Consider the following 17,142-nt stretch of genomic DNA (forward strand, 5'->3'; position numbering starts at 1 on the left):
CAGAGCTTGTCCCGCCCAGCCCTTTCCTCTGGTGCCGGTCCAGCACGGAGCTCTCGCAAGGCGCCTCGCGGGCACGCGGGCGGCCGCGGGCCCTGACGGGACGGAGGCGCGAAGGAGAGCCCCGCGGGCGGGCGGTGAACAACCCGCCCTTCGCCGGTGAGCGCGGAGCGCGGCCCCTCCTCCGGAGCGCGAGGCTGAGGAGGGGCGGCGGCGGCGGCCCCGCCCGGCGCTCGCACCCCCGGGCGGCTCAGCCCCGCCGCACCTCCCCGCGGGCGGGCTGCGGCCGGGGCGGCGCCGCTCTCCCCGCGGCGGGTGTGGGGAGCTGCCGGCTCCGCCGGGCTGCGCCCAGCCGCGGGGACGGGAACGGCGGCAGAGGGCTGAGGAGCGGAAAGGAACGGAGCCCGCAGGCGAGTCCCGGGGCGGCGGCATGGCGACGGAGCGCGGCTGGAGGTAACGGCCGCGGCGGGCGGCTCCTCCGGCGGGATCGGAACCCCCGGCTCCAGTCTGCGGGCGGTGCGCGGTTGCTGCTCTGTTTCAGGGCCCCGCCGCTCCCCGAAAAGTTGTGCGGTGCCGCCCGGGCAGCCCGCCCGGTGCTCGGGTGCCTCGGCGCGTCCCGGGCGGCTTCGGGTCGTTCCGTCCGTCGGCGGCGCGCTCGGCATCTGCGTGCCGGCTGTGGTACCCAGCGCGGCCCTTCCGCCGCCTTTGGTTTTCTTTTTCCTGCCCTGTTTTCCCGACCGCTTCTGTGCGACGCTGTTGCCCTCTGGTGTCCGTGGGCGGCCGGCCGGGCGGCAAACTCGGTCGTCGCCGGGAAGAAACCGTTAATGACTTCAGGTGGTGACAGCTGCTGGAATTCCCTAAGTCCCGTGAGGACATTACAGCCGATCCGACCGTTAGTGCACAGCAACACGAGGCCTTTGGTAAATGGCAGAAAAGTCTTCTGCGCTTTCATTCGCTACTTTTCGCTAGGTAACTTCGTTTTCTGGGTTGATTCATTGATTGGTTTGTGTGGCTTTGCCATTTTCTTTATTAAAACGGCAAGCGGAGAAGACGGCGTTCTTTTAGCCGTCGGCACTCTCCTCGGGTGTTGGGGCGGGAACGCCGCCCGCTGCGGGGAGAGGGCGAGAGCGGGACGGGCGGGACGCGGGGTCGTGCCGCGCGTTGACCTTACGGGCGGTTCGCCGGCAGGTCGTGTCGTTCCTACTTTGTAACGTTCGTCTGCTTGCTGGAAACAGCTTTTGCCTTTGAAAAACGGCGTGAGACATAAGGTATCCTAAGATGCGCTGGTAGAAAGTCTTGTGTGAAGATAGAGTAGCAATTTGAAGAACAAAACTGACCTTTGCGCTAAATGGAAGTCCGCCTCTTAAATACTGCATAGTTGTTATTCTAAAATACTTTAATAACAAATTCTGATGCGTGAGTTCCTGCCTTGTCAGGTTCTGTAGCACCGCATACAGCAGTGCAGCATTGAGATAAGGATAGCTGAGATATGACAGCAGCTGAAAACTGCTTGCACCAACAACTCAAGAAAAAGCGTGTCTATCTGCCAGAATGTTTGTTCTGCTTTTCTGTTTGGTTTGGGTTTTTTTGTTTGTTTGTTTAAAGGTACCTGAGAAACGTGCTTTACCTGAGTATTGGAGGGCATACAAGCTTTGTTAGGCAATGATAAAGAGTCTCGATGCCTTCCCTGGGCTGTTTATGTTTCATAGCACCATCTTTTCCAGCTGAAAATGTCTCCTTAATATCCAGCCATAAGACCTCGTTCTCCACCTGTTTATGAGGTTATTATGCTTAACTTACGAGTTATTGCTGCTTGAATACTTCAGTCAGCACAGTGAAGTAGAGGTACTTTGGTATGTGGAGACCAGTTTCATGTTTTCATGATTGGTCTTTAAAAATGTGAGCACTACTGCCCATGCCAGATGGGGCTACTTCGAATGCCCTTTGCTGCTTTTTATCAGTCATTCTTATATCCAAGAGTTACATTTTAGTAGCAGTGATACAGTGAATGGGAGTGTTTCCTGAAGGTTATATTTCGTAGTAGCTGTCCAAAGCAGGATTTTCTGCTCTAAGCAATTAAATAGCATTCTAATCACTATAAGCTGGAATGCCTATATCAATGTGCTGAACAATGTCTGTTCTTGATGTAGGACTCCTCATTCAACCCATGAGGAGAGTGTTGTTACTGCTGCTGAGCACCCAGTCTGGTAAAGAACAGGCATGGAACATAATGAGGAGGATTATTACAGGAGGCAGGTGGAAAAATATGTATAGATATTGCAAAGCAAACAGATGTAATAACTGAATAAAACTGTTGGCTAATGAATCCTGAATTCACAGTGCTTTCTGACTGGGAAGATTTTCTTTACCCTGAAACAGTTTGTGAGGGTTTTTGTTTTATCTTTGTATGTAAATGTGACACAACTTTGTTGCTCCTAAGCAGAGGTCACAATATATAGCCGCCTTTGCATAGGTCTGAGGTAAATTAAACCAGGTTTTTATATTGGGCTTTAAAAAACTTAAATTGAGAGCATTTTCTCTTTCGCTTTTGGTTATTTTTGCTTAGCCTATTGGTTAAATCTTGATAGTTTTAAATATACTGAGATAAAGCACATTTCTCTTAGTTTTAAGTCGCATTGATATTCATGACACAACTTCAACAGATAAATTTTTTAAAGTATAAGACTTAAAGCAGTTTTCCATGTTTGTCTTTATGTGGATACAGGTAGTAGGAGAGCAAGAACTATGTTTCTTTAGAGCTCCTTAGTCCAGAAAACAGCTTGTTCATGCTGTGCAGACAAGGCAGTCGTACAAAGCCCATGCTGCAGTGTGTGCTGGGCATGCCGCGGAAGTCCTAGTGCAGAAATCTGCCAGTGAGGGCATGGTGTTCACAGTTGCCATGGCACTCACACAGCACATGTCCTTATACTCTGTGCATCAGTCTGAGCCCGAGGATGGGGCTCCTCACCAAGCGCAAAGTCTTCTGGTGAAGTTGCTTTCATATTATGTTAGTTTTACTGCTGGGAAATAATAATTAAAAAAACCCCAATATCTGATTTTGTGCTGTTCTCTGTGCTCACTAGAGAACACCTCTACACCTCATGAATAGTAAAATCCCCAGCCAGCTTTGTCTCGAATATTTGCAATAGGGTTATTGTGCTGAAATGATTTATAGGAGCCAGGATTGCAGTCATTTGTAGTTAGTAAAGTAATAAACTCCAGACAGCTACAAGTGGTAGGAACTCACGAAAGCCATGTGGCTTCATCATGGTGCTTGTTCTGTCATCAGTTTTTTTCTTATTAGTGAATTTGGAGAAAAGGGAAAACATGAAGTGCAAAATCTGTATTCTAATACCTCTCTTTCATTCTGGCTGGCAGAAGGTACCCAGGACTGTGACAGCCCAGCAACATGTGTGACAATTGTAGATCTCATTAATAATGTGATATTTTATTTCCTGTGCCCATAAGATTTTTGTGAGAACTAGTCTGATGCTGCAGAAATCACTTCTGCAGTAGAAGAGGATGACGTTGAGCTTTGCTGCATTCAGAATAAAATGCAACATTTCTTTCCATGACTCAGCTTTCTCCTGCATAGTGAGTCCTGCATAGTGAGTCCACAAGTTAAAAACAAACTTCTAAATATTAGACATATTTTCAAGTAATTTTTATCACTAATCTTCACACTAAGGTGATATTTTGATACCGAATGCAATGTAAATAAAAGCCACTGGTCTCAATTTTCAGAGAATGGCATAAAAATGTGCAAGTATGTAAGAAGTAAAAAAAAAATAATTTGATCATGGAGATCAAGCTGTCATGACTTATTTATTCTTTTATTAAATATTATATTCTTTTCTTGTGAAAATAAGATTCCACGAGGACAGCCCTGTTCTGAAGTACCAGTTCAGAGAGCTTCCTTGGAGTTGGTATGTTCTAAACAGTGCCCTCTGTCAGTGTGTACTGTTGGCAGTAATCATGTAGAAGAACTATTTGCCCTTAAGCTGTGTCTGAGGCTGTGACCCTGTGACCAAGTTCACATAGTCATGGTAAGTTGTACAGTGTGGGGTGAGTGATGCACCAAGGAGGTCTCTGTACCTCTGTTACAGCCAGTGCATGATGTTTTAGGCTGTAAGAATCCAGTATATCTAGCAAATAGTATTGTTCAGAGTAAAAGTAGTCTGTTCCTGCACAAAAACAGCTGTAACTTGTCAAGACTTTGAAACTGTTCTGATATTATTAAATGTATGTTCCCTTTTCTTTTGTGTTCTTTTGAACTCTTGCCATGCAAAGCAGTCTTTAAATAAGCAAGACCTTACATAAGAATCAAGCTGATTCAAGAGAACATGCATTTAAAACTTGTCTTATTCTGTTTCATTCCTCTTCCTTCCTTCCCCTTTTCAAGTGGTGAGGATGCCAGGTCTGGCTGTGGTCCTGCTGGGTCTCAGAGATTTCCTCAGTGTGAAGCCTTGCATCTATCAGTGTTTTTACCCACCCCTTCTTGCAGCTGCACTCTGTACCTCAGGAGGTACCAGCAATTAGGAGCTAAGAATAAAATGGCATGGGCTTTCTTGTAGAAAAACACACCTCTCTAGGCTGGCTCCAGATTTTCTGCTCCATGGAACCACCTTAGGACATCTTTGCTGCAAATATTTCAAGTGCTTCTGCTGCTTCCTTTATCAGCCCTTGAGCTGCAGCCCCTCTATAATATCTTGTTCAAACGTGTGCCTACAGCTGCTGCACCCAATCAGCCCTTTCTAGCCATGAATTTGGGTCACTCTGGATTTTTCCTGCTCCAGGAAAAATTCCTTCAGTATTAACACATTCAGGTGGCAAGGTAGGAGCTGAAGCTGGTGAAGAGTGAGACATCAAAATCACACTGCTGGGAGCTTCTAGCTCATCTGACTTGAATGGTTCCTGTCATAAAAATAGGAGTTCTTCATGGCTCTGTCAGAGCAGCTTGGGGAAGAAGAAGCAAGCAAGCCTCGAGCAGTATGTTGAATGGTGGCTGACTGCCACTCAGGGAAGCAATGGTACTTTGGTCAGTAAGAGTTCTGCTTTGGAGGTTCGTGTCTCTCTACTTGTTAAGCAGACCTGAAGCTCTTTGTAAGGCTGAGTAAGACAGGGTGTGTGGTTTTTTGAAGAAAGGCAGTCATGTGTATAATTATTCCTCAGAATGCAGTAGGCATTCATTTTGGCCACTCAAATTATGAGTTTCTTGGCAGCCAGTCAGCTGCATTGGAGATGCAAAATGAGGGCTGTTTTCACTGAGAATCCTTTGTGCCCGTAACAGAAAATTGACTGTCTGGAAGCATGCCTTAAAAATCCAGTTTTACTCATTCAAGTAAATGAAGCTTCTAGTTTATCATCTGCCTTCCTATCAGTTTATATATATCTTTTCTGCTGTCTAAGGCAATGCGCTTGAAGGTAGTATGACAAAAATCAAATATCTCAATACTTAAAATGTTTGAGATCTTCTAAAGGTACTTTCAGATTTACATTCAGTATCTGTCCATTCTAAATGCCTCCAGTTTCTACAGGCACAAATTATATTACTTTTGGTTAACACTGAATAACTAGGCTATGTGCCTGAGTAAAAGGAGAATCTCTTGTCTAAAAGCTACATATGAGGCTTTGTCCAACTGCGGGTGAGATTCAAGGCCAGGTGCAAGTCTACTGAGAGCAGGGAGTGCTGATGAGATGCTATCTATGGAAAGTAGAATAGGAGTTGACAAGAGCAGAATGTGTCCAGAAAGTGGGCTCATCTGGTGATACACAGGTTTAAAGAGAATCTGAGTTATGAATGAGAGCTGACATATTCTTACTCTTGGCGCTCAGTTTTGCTCTTCTGATAGATGGGATGCCATGTAGTTTCTTCTTGAGTTATGGACTCTCCAACTTCATTCAGAAGTGCATTAATGAAGTATAGAATACACTTAGAATACACGTAGAATAATGTTCCCCTATTTTCTAGGCCTTGACATAGAAAGGTTGTGACATTTCCTCAATGTTTGTGTTATCAGCAGTTGTTTATCAGTAATTCTTTTGGTTTTGGGTTAAAAAGAAAGAAACAAGAGAAACAGTAAGTTCTTTGCTGCCGTAACCTTGCATTTCAGTGCCTTCTGAGTATGCCCTGTTTTACATTATATTCTGAGGGCAGGGAGTCTGTGAGATTTAGAGACATTTTCAAGTGGGTCTGGTAACCAGTGGGAATTCTGGAAGGGAATTCTGGCTAGGTCTTTTGGCTCTTGAAATGTTAGGCTTTGTTTTTGTTAGATTGAAGTTTTTCAAGGAGGAGGTTCTTCAAGCTGCTCCTTTATTTGTGCTTTAGATATTCTGGTGTTGCAATACTATAAAATGCAGAGTGACGGTTGTATTTTATAAAACAATCGGGTATAATGGAGAGCAGGAACAAATAATGCTACTAATGTAAAATTTCAGAAGGAAACTATCACAGTTCTTTGAATTGTTTTCTTCTAAACCTTTCTTTAGCAGTGACTTGTGTTATCCATTAATTCCAATGTGACAGTACTTCACAGATGTGGTGCCTTAATTAAATCTCTGATTTTCTTTTCTTCTAGACTATACCTTCTGTAAAGCTTTGTGGAAGATAAATGTGTGTGCTGCAATGGTGACATAAATATTTAAGAGGACTGGAACAAGTTGTTGAGAATCTGCGTGTGTTTTTAATGCTGCTGTTGAGAGCAATCTAAGACAAGTAAACAACATGAGTTTTATCATGAAACTTCACAGACATTTTCAAAGAACAGTTATTTTGCTGGCTACTTTTTGTACGGTGAGCATTGTTATTTCTGCATACTACTTGTACAATGGCTACAAACAAGAAAATGAACTTTCTGAAATCTCTTCAGAAGTGGAATGTGGTGATCTTCCACTGTTTCCATACAAGCTGATGGAGATGAAGACCATGAAGCCTATTGATCCACTGAGGACAGATCTTGTAGTGCTGGTATTTGTGGAAAGTCAATATTCAACATTAGGCCAAGATATAATAACCGTTTTAGAATCTAGCAGATTTCAGTATCACATTGAAATTGCATCTGGAAAAGGTGACCTCCCAGTGCTTATGGACAAAAATAAGGGCAAATATGCTCTCATAGTGTACGAAAATATTCTAAAGTATGTGAATATGGACTCTTGGAACAGAGGTCTTCTAGATAAGTATTGCATAGAATATGGTGTAGGGGTTATTGGATTTCACAAAGGCAATGAGAACAGCTTGCAGAGCTTTCAGTTGAAGGGCTTTCCTCTTCACGTCCACAGCAATCTGGGTATTAAGGACTGTTGCATTAACCCTTATTCCCCACTGCTCCATGTGACTAAATCTTCTAAACTTGAGAAAGGTCCTTTGCTTGGAAATGACTGGGCAGTTTTCCAGATTAATCATACAGCTTACCAGCCAGTGATATTTGCAAAAGTAAAGACACCAGAAAACCTTTTGCCACCTGCTGCTAAAAGTGCTCTCCATGCCACAGTAATTCATGACCTGGGTCTCCACGATGGGATACAACGAGTCCTTTTCGGCAATAATTTGAATTTTTGGCTGCACAAGCTGATTTTCATAGATGCCATCTCTTTTCTGTCCGGAAAGAAGCTCAAACTGTCCTTGGATAGGTATGTTCTGGTTGATATAGATGACATCTTCGTTGGGAAGGAAGGAACAAGAATGAATGCCAATGATGTACAGGTAAAGTATGTACGGAAACTAATAGTTGTTAAGGCAAAGTATCATGTTTTTATTATTACTCTTAAAATGAACAGTTATTAATTGTTGAAACTCAAAAAGGATGTGAATCAGTAAGAATAGCTATGCAAACTCTTTGTGCCTTGAGAGAGAAGCCAATATGACTGACTCTCCGCAGTCATTAACTCAAGGTGTAGCAGTTCCTTCCTCCTCCAAGCTGGAGGGATGTGAGTGCAACTTCACTTCTATAGGTGAGAAAGGGAACATAAGAAAATAAGAGTCACTGGTTAATATCACTTGTTTTCTCTTAAATAGCAAAAATGCTTGCTGAACTAAATTCTGTAATCTCACTGGTGGGCACCTCTGAATAACATTCTCTGCACTACGTATGGAAAATAGTCTTTCACAAGAAAATTAAAGATGACTAGTTGCTAAGTAACTGTTAAAGAAAGGTGGTAAGAGAGGCAGTGTTTTCATTTCTCCCTGAGCCCCCAAGCACTCACAGTTCTAATTAAGTAATTAGAGTATTTAACTCTAGTCTGATGATACCTTCTGCCTAAATGCGTACCTTAGAAGACTTGGAAACAGCACAGGACTTCAAAGCTGGACTCGAGATCTATTAGCATGTAATGTACGTGTTGCTAGTCTTACAAGTGGGAAGTAAATGTGGTGAGCAAAAAGAAATGTCAACATAACTTTTGAAGAACGGATTGGATTATTAGCTTAAATGTTTAAAATGCATTTCAAATGTCAAAAGCTGGTTGCAGCATTTCACCTTTCTTAGTTTTATGGCACTTACTTACAAGCAAGGTTTGTATTAATTTAGGTCTCAAAAGCTTGTTCAGTCACTAAATGAGTCAGTGTTAAAAATGTTAAATTTTCATCTTAACATTTCAAGTTGGACATTTAGGAATGTCCTTTTTTTTTACTTTCCATTGTCATGCTGTTCAAGTGAGGTTGTAGGTTGAAGTCAGTAGGAATAACATTACTTCTTGCTATATGCCTCCCTTTCTTTTTGTGAAGTCTTGTAACAAAGCAGATAGAGATAACTGCAGAAATAATACTTAGTCTAGAAGCTAAAAAATAGGATAAGATGCTGATGACTAGTTTCTGCTGGAAACATGGGGAAATTTCCTGTGAAAACTTTCAGCATGGAAAGATGTTCTGAAAAAGGTTGGGCAGTGATAGCACTCCATGAAGATGATAGTCTTAACATTATTAACTCAATTTTTTTATTGTGTTTTGTGTATTTTTTTTTTCCAGTGGTAGTATATGTGTCAAATTGCAGCAGCCCTGTGTTAAACTGTGTTATTAAGCAAGAGACTTGAATTTGTAGTTACTTAAATGTATTAAAATTAAATTAAAAATAAAATTGCACTATACACTGAAACTTCCTCTGTGTATGCAATTATAAATAAGATATGTTCCTTAGATAAGTAGGTGTTTCCCCTATGCAAAAAAAAAAAAAAAAAAAGAATGGATTGGAATAGAATAAGGGTGAATTTCTGTATGGAAATTGGTGCCAACATTTGAGTTAGATGGATAAGCACGCTTTGAGGATCTCCAGTGTGCAAAATGAAATTGCAAGAACAAGGTAATCAGTTGTTGTGCAGAAGGAGCAGTTTCTATTAACAAATAAAGCCCAAATAGATTTCCCACTATGTTGTACAGCAGCAATTTGAAATATTATGTTTCAAATTTTGTCTATGTGAATGACACCTGAAGGTAATCATTCTAACTTATCCTAAAATGAAAAATTGCCAGAATTACTTGCTAGAAACAGGTGGCTATTGAGACAAATTAGAGTAAAGCAAATACAAAAGGATGAACTGTATTGTTCCAAGAGAATAATTTGCAGTATGTCAGAATGTTATCTTTCCTAAGTAAAACTGTCAAATTAAATAGAAATAGTATCAGAGTGGAAATAAATGAAATTACCCTACTTAAAAGTTACAGTGAACTATGCTCTGAAAGAGTGGAATGCAAAAGCGTTCCCTTCAAGTTCTTCATCTACTTGAAAGTTAAAACATTCTATTAAACACGTTGTTAGGGCTGTCAGGTACAATGCATCTTCATTACTATTAATATCAAAGGAATTACCCTCTGTGGCACGTTGACATGTGGAAGGAATGAAATAAAATCAATTTGCAGTAGTTGAGAATCTGTTATTGTATAGTGTATTTTGCATAAGTGACACTCCATTAGACAGCAGTGTTTTACTGGTTTCTGTTGCATTGACTGTGACAGAATTGAATGTAAAAAGAAGTTACTAAATGAAGAGTTTGTGTAATTTCAAGATTAACTCATTTCTGCTAAGGTTATATTATAAATACTGGTAGTATAAAATTGGATATCATGTTTTTTGTGTTTCATTTTTGTTTAGTGTGTTTCCTACCTAATATTTTCTGGATGCAGTTGTATCTTTTAAGACTGAACTTACTTAATGCGCTGTGGATGTTTCTTCATGCACTCCATTAATTAATGCACTTAATCACTTCAGAAAGCTTCTAGTCCCCAGAATAGCTGTGTGGTTAGCACTGCTCCCTGTATAAGGCAAAATTTAGAAACTGGAGAGTTGTTGCAGATGTGATACAAAACTGTAACTCATCAGTGAGTTACAGCACTGAGTTACAGCATCAGAGTTACAGCACTGACCCCTCTGGGTCCATCTGGCCCAACCCCTGCTCAAGCAAGGCCATCCAGTGCAGGCTGCCCAGGACCGTATCCATCTGGTTTGGAAGATCTCCAAGAAGGGAGATTCTGATTCCAAGTAAGGTCAGGTTTTCAAAAGAATTTCTTCTCACTTTTTTTCATAGGTTAAACTGCTCATTTTTTTGAATTTTGTGAACTGGAGTTGAGGCTATCTGAAAATTGCTGTCATAAGGTTAAGTGTTGTTTTTTGATCGGTAGTATATATTGACCTCAAAAGCGGTGAAGTCAAAAGCAATACCTCTAAATGAGAGCCTTCTGCATCTCTAAAAATTAGGCAGAGTGGTGGTGCTTCAGCTGGAGTATATGTAGTGCCACAAATACAAGCATAGAGAACCCTTCTAAAAATCTTTGGACAAAGTTTGTATAAAAGTCCTTTAAAACTAATAAATGGGTTGTTTTGTTAAACAATACAGCTTTTTTATTTAAAAAAAATAAATAACCACGAAACCTTGGAACTGTATTTCAGATTTTTAGGTTTGATTGTTACCAATTTGACTGTCACTATACAAAATCTGGATAAATAAAACTGTTCTCCCAGGTGCTGTACTGAATAGCTGCCACTGGTAATCATCCATGTTCATCTTTATTTATTTTATCACTCTCTGATAAAATAGAAGTAAGAGAATAGAACATTTTTGTAGTCTAATTGCATCCCACATTGAATATAAGCGTAGTAATGTCATCTCAGCATTCATTTTTCAGTAACCATTTTTCTCTCTTAATATCTGTCTAGCAGGAGAAACCATTATGCTGTGACAGTGCAACAATTTTTCTTTATGCCTTTTAGTCTTTGCAGTCCAAATAATTCTCTGAAATGGACAGCCAATCTATCTAAATATCTGCAAAGAAAGTTTATCTTAATAGACCAAGATTGTCCCAGCATAGTATAGTAATTTAATATAATCTTTTTTTGTCACCATTACTTTCAATTTATTTATTTATTTTCAGACTATAAAGCATTGGGAAAGTCATTTGATATTAGAAGGGAAATTAAATATGACTTTTTTATTTTCTACTTACTGTCCAGTACTGGTGGATTACAGTGGAATGTGCAAAAGTTGGTCAACCATTTCCTTCATTTCCCCAATCCATCTCTTTATGTATTTCCTTGAGAGCTGATCATGCTTTCAGAATGAAAAATCAGAACGTTGTGATTTTTTGTTTATTATTCTTTTAAGTCATTAGCTATGTGATTTTTGCATTGTGGGATACTTTCTACTTTTCAAAAGAGGTAATTTAAGCTGAAGTCTGGTAATCTCTACACTTTTTTCATGTAAGCCTAATTTTTTTTTTTTACCCTTTTTAATTCCTGCAGTGCTCAGGTATGGATCTACGGTGTTGATATTATTTAGGAAGAGTCTGGCCTGAATGAGCATTTTTGTTCATGTAACATATAAAACAAACAGTGCACAAATGGAATCATATTAACACTTGAAAATGATATGATAGATACTTCTTGTATTTTCTTATTACTCTTCTATAATTGCCAAGGAAAAGCTTTCATATTAACCATATACATTTTTGAGAGAGATGTAATCTTTTCTTTCTTTTTTCTATCTTGTGAGCACTTAGGCAATACATCGATTAGGAGACTCACATTTGGGAAATAGAATCTCGAACTTACAATGTTTTTTGCATTAGACTTGGTGCATTTGGACTGCAAGGGCAGTCCACCTAGTGAGATTCTTTCATATCATCTGTGCCAAATGGTGTACTGATAGCACAGAGGATTTAGCCAGGAAGAGTAAATTCATAGCATTTTAGCTTCCATCACTCGCAGTCTGACATTTTGCCCAGATTTTGAGTTTTATAAAGTATACATCTGTAGCAGAGCTAACCCTCTGTCATCCCATAATAGACAACATAGAAAAATATCTTTAGGCAGACACTGATTAAGTTAATTGCACCTTAAAAGCTGATATTTTTCTTTTGCTCACAAAATATTCCTAGGGTGACTAAGATCGAGGTTAAACATTTGCACTTGGTCAGATGAATCTCATTTTGTGTTCCAAATCCAGTTTTGCCCTCATTATCATATTTCCTCAGTATTTTGGTGATCATCTCCTGTTTAATACAACAGAGATTTCTCTTCCAATATGTAATTGTTTATTCATTACTTTGCAAATTTGTCCTCGCTAGTCACTATAGCTTAAATACATGATACTTGATACTGTTGTTTAAAACCCATGCAGTATCTTTCTCTCCTGTGTAGCGTATGTAGAAAGAAAGCAGATATTCCAGTAGGAGAGCATTCCACTAGTATGCTTTTTAGTTTTAAATATACAAGGCCATATCTTTTCAACTCCTCTGCATAGGAATGACCTAAATATTTGCTTCAGAGAAACTTCCGTATATTGTGTATTGTGGCAGAGCGGCTGGAATGTGCCAGAAAGCCTGAACTGCCAAGGCACAGAACAGTTCTGTCACAATAGAAAGCCTAATTCTCCAAGTTAATTGTTTCTTTATCTATAGGATCGGACAGAAGGTTATCAGTAAAGAAATGATAGGTATGTCATCAGAGCTGTTGGAGATGTTCTTGTCTATTCAGTTGCATTGAGCTGTAAATCTTTCCTATGGGGAGATGGAAAAGATCTTTTTTAAATGACAGCATGAATTAACTACTAGGAACTTTTGTTTAGCTGTATCATTTTATATTTCTAATCAATTAGCCCTGTTACTTTCATGCTGTTATTCAGTGCATTTATTGTGTGTACGCATGTGTTCTGTCTTCATTTGATCTGAAGCTCCTGTGGTACCTTACACTGACTTGGTTGGAATAATAAATAAAAAGTATATCCTTAAAAGTAGTGAAGAAAGGGAATAGTAGAAATGGTGGTGTTTCTGTATCTGGCTGATCCTGTAGGAAGTCTGACTTCTTGAGCATATTATTTCAGATATAGCAGTGTAGAAAATTATGCACTGTGAAGAAAGAGAGAATTAGATCTCAGATAAAGAAAATATAACTTCAAAAAAATATTCTTTTATGTTTTATGAGCTGCTACCAGCTTGTAGAACATTTTACCGGTCAGTCATCTTAACATTTAATGTATAAGAGCAATTTGGTCGAACTCGCAACTTGTATGAATTTTGATTTACTAAAGCCGATAGAGGTGCAGCTCAGCATTCCAGCTCTTACTTTAAAAGGAGCACAATTTCTTTTGAAACAAAGCTGGGTAAAAATCCCTACTCAGAATATAGAGGCTACACAGAAGTGATAGGAAAGACGATACTTAGGTCTGTTTGAGAGTGACACTTCTGAGATTAGCAGGGTAGTGATGGAGGGTTCTAGGTGTGCTTGTTTCTCCCACCCTGCACTTGCATAAGCTGGAAACAGCCAAACCAATGGAATAGGCTTGGCACTGTCTGTACAGTATTTATCTGCAGTACTAAGTGCAGGAAGACACAAACCTTGCTTAGTAACCGTGTGTCCTCAGAATGAAATCCCTAAATAGAATGTGCATATCAAACAGCAGTGCTGGCATGCTCCCTTGGAGCTGCAAAGCCGTATTTCTTTTCCCAGTAGGGTAACTGCATTGACCTATTCTCACCACTTGGTTAAACTGTTCTGCTTAATTCTACAGAATTTCTCAGGTACAGCAGCTGTGAAAAGGGTGCTGTGTAGCTAATGCACATTGCTCTGGGTTAAAAATGTGAAAGAAAGTAAGTGCTGATTGACCTGCAGATGCTCCTCCTAGCTCAGAATCCATTCATGTTGGTGTGTCAAGTGTGAGGAGGCTTTCAGTTGTAGCGCTTTACCTGTTATAAAGAAACCAAATTTCATTCTTGCTATGAATTTGGTGTCTTTTCTTGGTTCAGTGTTTCCTGGAATTCATGTCTTGTTCACTTATTTTCATGATGGCGTTTTGGAGTTCCTTCTGAAAAATTATTTTGCAGAAAAAAGCAGTCAAATGTGGTTGTTCTTAGTCTCACTGAACCTGTGAGAGTCAGCAAAGTTGTACCACTCACACTTCTGGTGTGCTGCATCATTTGAGGCCTTCCGCAAAGCCATTTAAGTATCATTGCTGAAGATAATATTCTGTGTATCTGTTGTCCTACTTCTTTTAGACCAAGGTTTATAAATAAGCTAAGTATTTTCTACTCTAAAGGAACCCTGTTGAAGTTTTGAACATTAGAAGGATAGCATTTTTTAGTTTGCAAGTTTAGTTTGCCCCATGGGGGAGGGTTGGGACAGGGCAGTGATGCTTCCCCATTCCTCCTCATTTGTATTTACTGATAGCGATGAAACTTAACTGCTCAATGCAGGGTTCTCTGGATTATTAAGACAAAAGATATTCCAAAAAGACAAGGCAGGTCACTAATCATGAAGCTGTATATAGAGGTTTTCTTTTTCCCCTCTTATTTTTGCAATGCTGGAGTAACTTTTTTTTAATTCAAAAGTTTGTAACACTATTCATGCAAACCTAAATCTTGAAACTGTTTTTTTTACTCAGTCCCATAAGTGAACTACGATCCGTCTGTGTCCAGGAGAAGTTAGAGAAGGCAGAAAACAGTTACAGCTTTTCTTATTGTCAAAGGGGCTGCAGAAACTGCTTGTCAGTATGGTAAATCCTGTGTGATCTTAAGGGCTGGTGAGAATTATGTGCTTCAAGCTATTCTACCCCAGTTTGACTATTGGTTGTACATTCCCTGGCCCATCCTACTAATAACATCTTCTAGTTAAGCATGATACGCGCTGTTTCCTTCTAGTTGCCTTACCTTTACCAGCAAGTTCCTTGGTGCCCAGTGTACTACTTTACTTCAGCAGCAAAGCTAGAGCTTTGCCTTAAGGACACATTTTCATAACAGCCGTTTATATCTGGTCAAGGGATCTGTATCCATTTAAAAATATCTGTAATGCACCATGTAAAATCAATGTTACCTCGTGGGCCGTTGTTTTTCTAACAAAAGTATGATCACCTACAGAGGAATAAAGGAAGGAATTAATGGCAATGTGTGGTTGAGCAGAATTTTTCACTTGACCTGGCTCACAAATTGCATCTTTAACAACTTGCCCAAATGCTCATTTACAAATAAATTAAATAATCCCAGAATCTGGACAATGAAGTTTTGAGATATTCTACAGTTGTTGTTTTACTTGAATGCATGTGGGTTTTGTTAGGCTATCTCTGAGAGCATATGGTTTTCAGAAGGTGACTTGAGGCAAAATCAATTTCTTTTTTGGAAGGGAATTATCTATAATGAAGGACACAGGAGAAAGCGCCTCTGCTGGAGAGGAAGCCAGGTACTTCTTGTTATAACTTCTCGTTTGTTTGATCATGGTCATCTTACCAGTCTGATTTGCTCAGTGGGGCTTCTTCCACATGCTGGACTGTTCCCAGATGTTGTTTCTACTCAGTACTTTCTAAAGTTTTTGTAATGTAAATAGTAAAATTAAGAGAGAAAAACAAAGGAAGTTCCTGATATTTGGTGGTAATTTTCAGATATATATGTGCTTCCACTGAAATGTTACTTTAAGTAATGTGTTGTAGCTTCACCAGCTGACATATGGAAGTAATAGAGGAAAGAATTACAGCTCCCTTTTTATAACCAAATGAAGGCAAATGCTCTGGGGACTGTCACACATGACATATGGCAAGAGGGTTTCCTTCCACCCATAGTGATTTGCTGCCATTTGGGAAGCTCATTAGCATTCTCAGAACAAGGTCGTTATTGATCCCATTATTTTCTCACCCGGAGGTTAAACCACTCTTAGCATGTTTAAGGGGGAAAAGTACTGTATTCCCAGCCCACATCCCTGCTAAGTGACTGTTTCTTTGCTTACCTATGTCACAGGTCTTACAGTTTAACTGTTACGCAACTCGAAAAAATATTACACCTTTGGTGTTGATGTAACTTCACAGCTTTTATAATTAGCACGCTTCCTGACTTACCAAGAAAATTGCATCTATGAATATACTGTTGATTTCCCAAATCAGTAGGTGTGCAGCATGGGTGCAGTCCCATATGTTTCTAGCAGTTGTGGAAACCTTTTTCATTTTTAATTCTCTTTTTCTCTAGTAGTGAATGCTTTGATATCCATCCTTAGGCTGAATGAATTTTCTTACCAGTGGTGCCTGCCTTTTGTATTTTCATTGCTGTTATTGATGGAATTGTGCCCTGTAAGAGCCATTTAGCTATTCTATTTCAATATTAAGCAGTTATTAATTATATTGTTATATTAATTACTAATGTATTAGTTATGTTAAGTAGCTATGCTCATATAGCTCCTTCTAGCACTGCTTCTACTTTTCCCTTGACTGTTTGTTATCCAGAGATATCTTTACACTTGAATGTAAGTCTTCACTTACAGAGAAATCCACACCAAATGCTTATGTCCAGCCAACATGCCATACTTGAGTGATCATTTTTGGTTCACAGCCATGTAGTTAGCAAGTTCTGTCTTCTTTCCTCTTCTCGGAAACTTGTAATTTAAGAATACATGTGAATGTTTTCATGGATGAGATGAGAACGCGTGTAATTCTGCACGCTTTGAATATAGTGAACATAACTTAAGCTCAGTTCTGTTTGGCTTGTTCCATATGGTAGGAAAGCAAAACCTGCCATTCTAAAACTTATAAAGTGAAATGTGAGTCAGGACATATTGAAACCTTAGTATGCAATGTAAGACATTCAAATCTGCTGGATAATTTGCCTCTGCTGAAAAAGCCTTTTCAGGGTTTCAAGATCAGTACTTTCAAGGCTATCTGTTGTTGTTCACTGAATAACAACAT

At 39.8% G+C, this 17,142-nt stretch overlaps 1 protein-coding gene across 2 annotated transcripts in view; it reads left to right on the forward strand.

Annotated features, from left to right (window-relative positions):
• The first annotated feature begins 285 nt into the window (after positions 1–285).
• The window catches only part of LOC128080349 (bifunctional heparan sulfate N-deacetylase/N-sulfotransferase 3), a 71,805-nt gene continuing 54,948 nt past the window's right edge, over positions 286–17,142 (forward strand). Inside the window, exons 1-2 of one of the 2 annotated variants that reach the window (XM_052682444.1) lie at positions 286–450; positions 6,576–7,702. In XM_052682444.1, the coding sequence (XP_052538404.1) occupies positions 6,722–7,702 (981 nt within the window). In that variant the 5' untranslated portion in view covers positions 286–450; positions 6,576–6,721. Of the gene's footprint in view, positions 451–511; positions 967–6,575; positions 7,703–17,142 lie in introns of those variants that run through there. The other variant, XM_052682445.1, reaches the window with a different exon arrangement.

The sequence above is a fragment of the Tympanuchus pallidicinctus genome, unplaced genomic scaffold (assembly GCF_026119805.1).
Source record: "Tympanuchus pallidicinctus isolate F22 unplaced genomic scaffold, pur_lepc_1.0 scaffold2, whole genome shotgun sequence".
NCBI classification, from domain to species: Eukaryota; Metazoa; Chordata; class Aves; order Galliformes; family Phasianidae; genus Tympanuchus; species Tympanuchus pallidicinctus.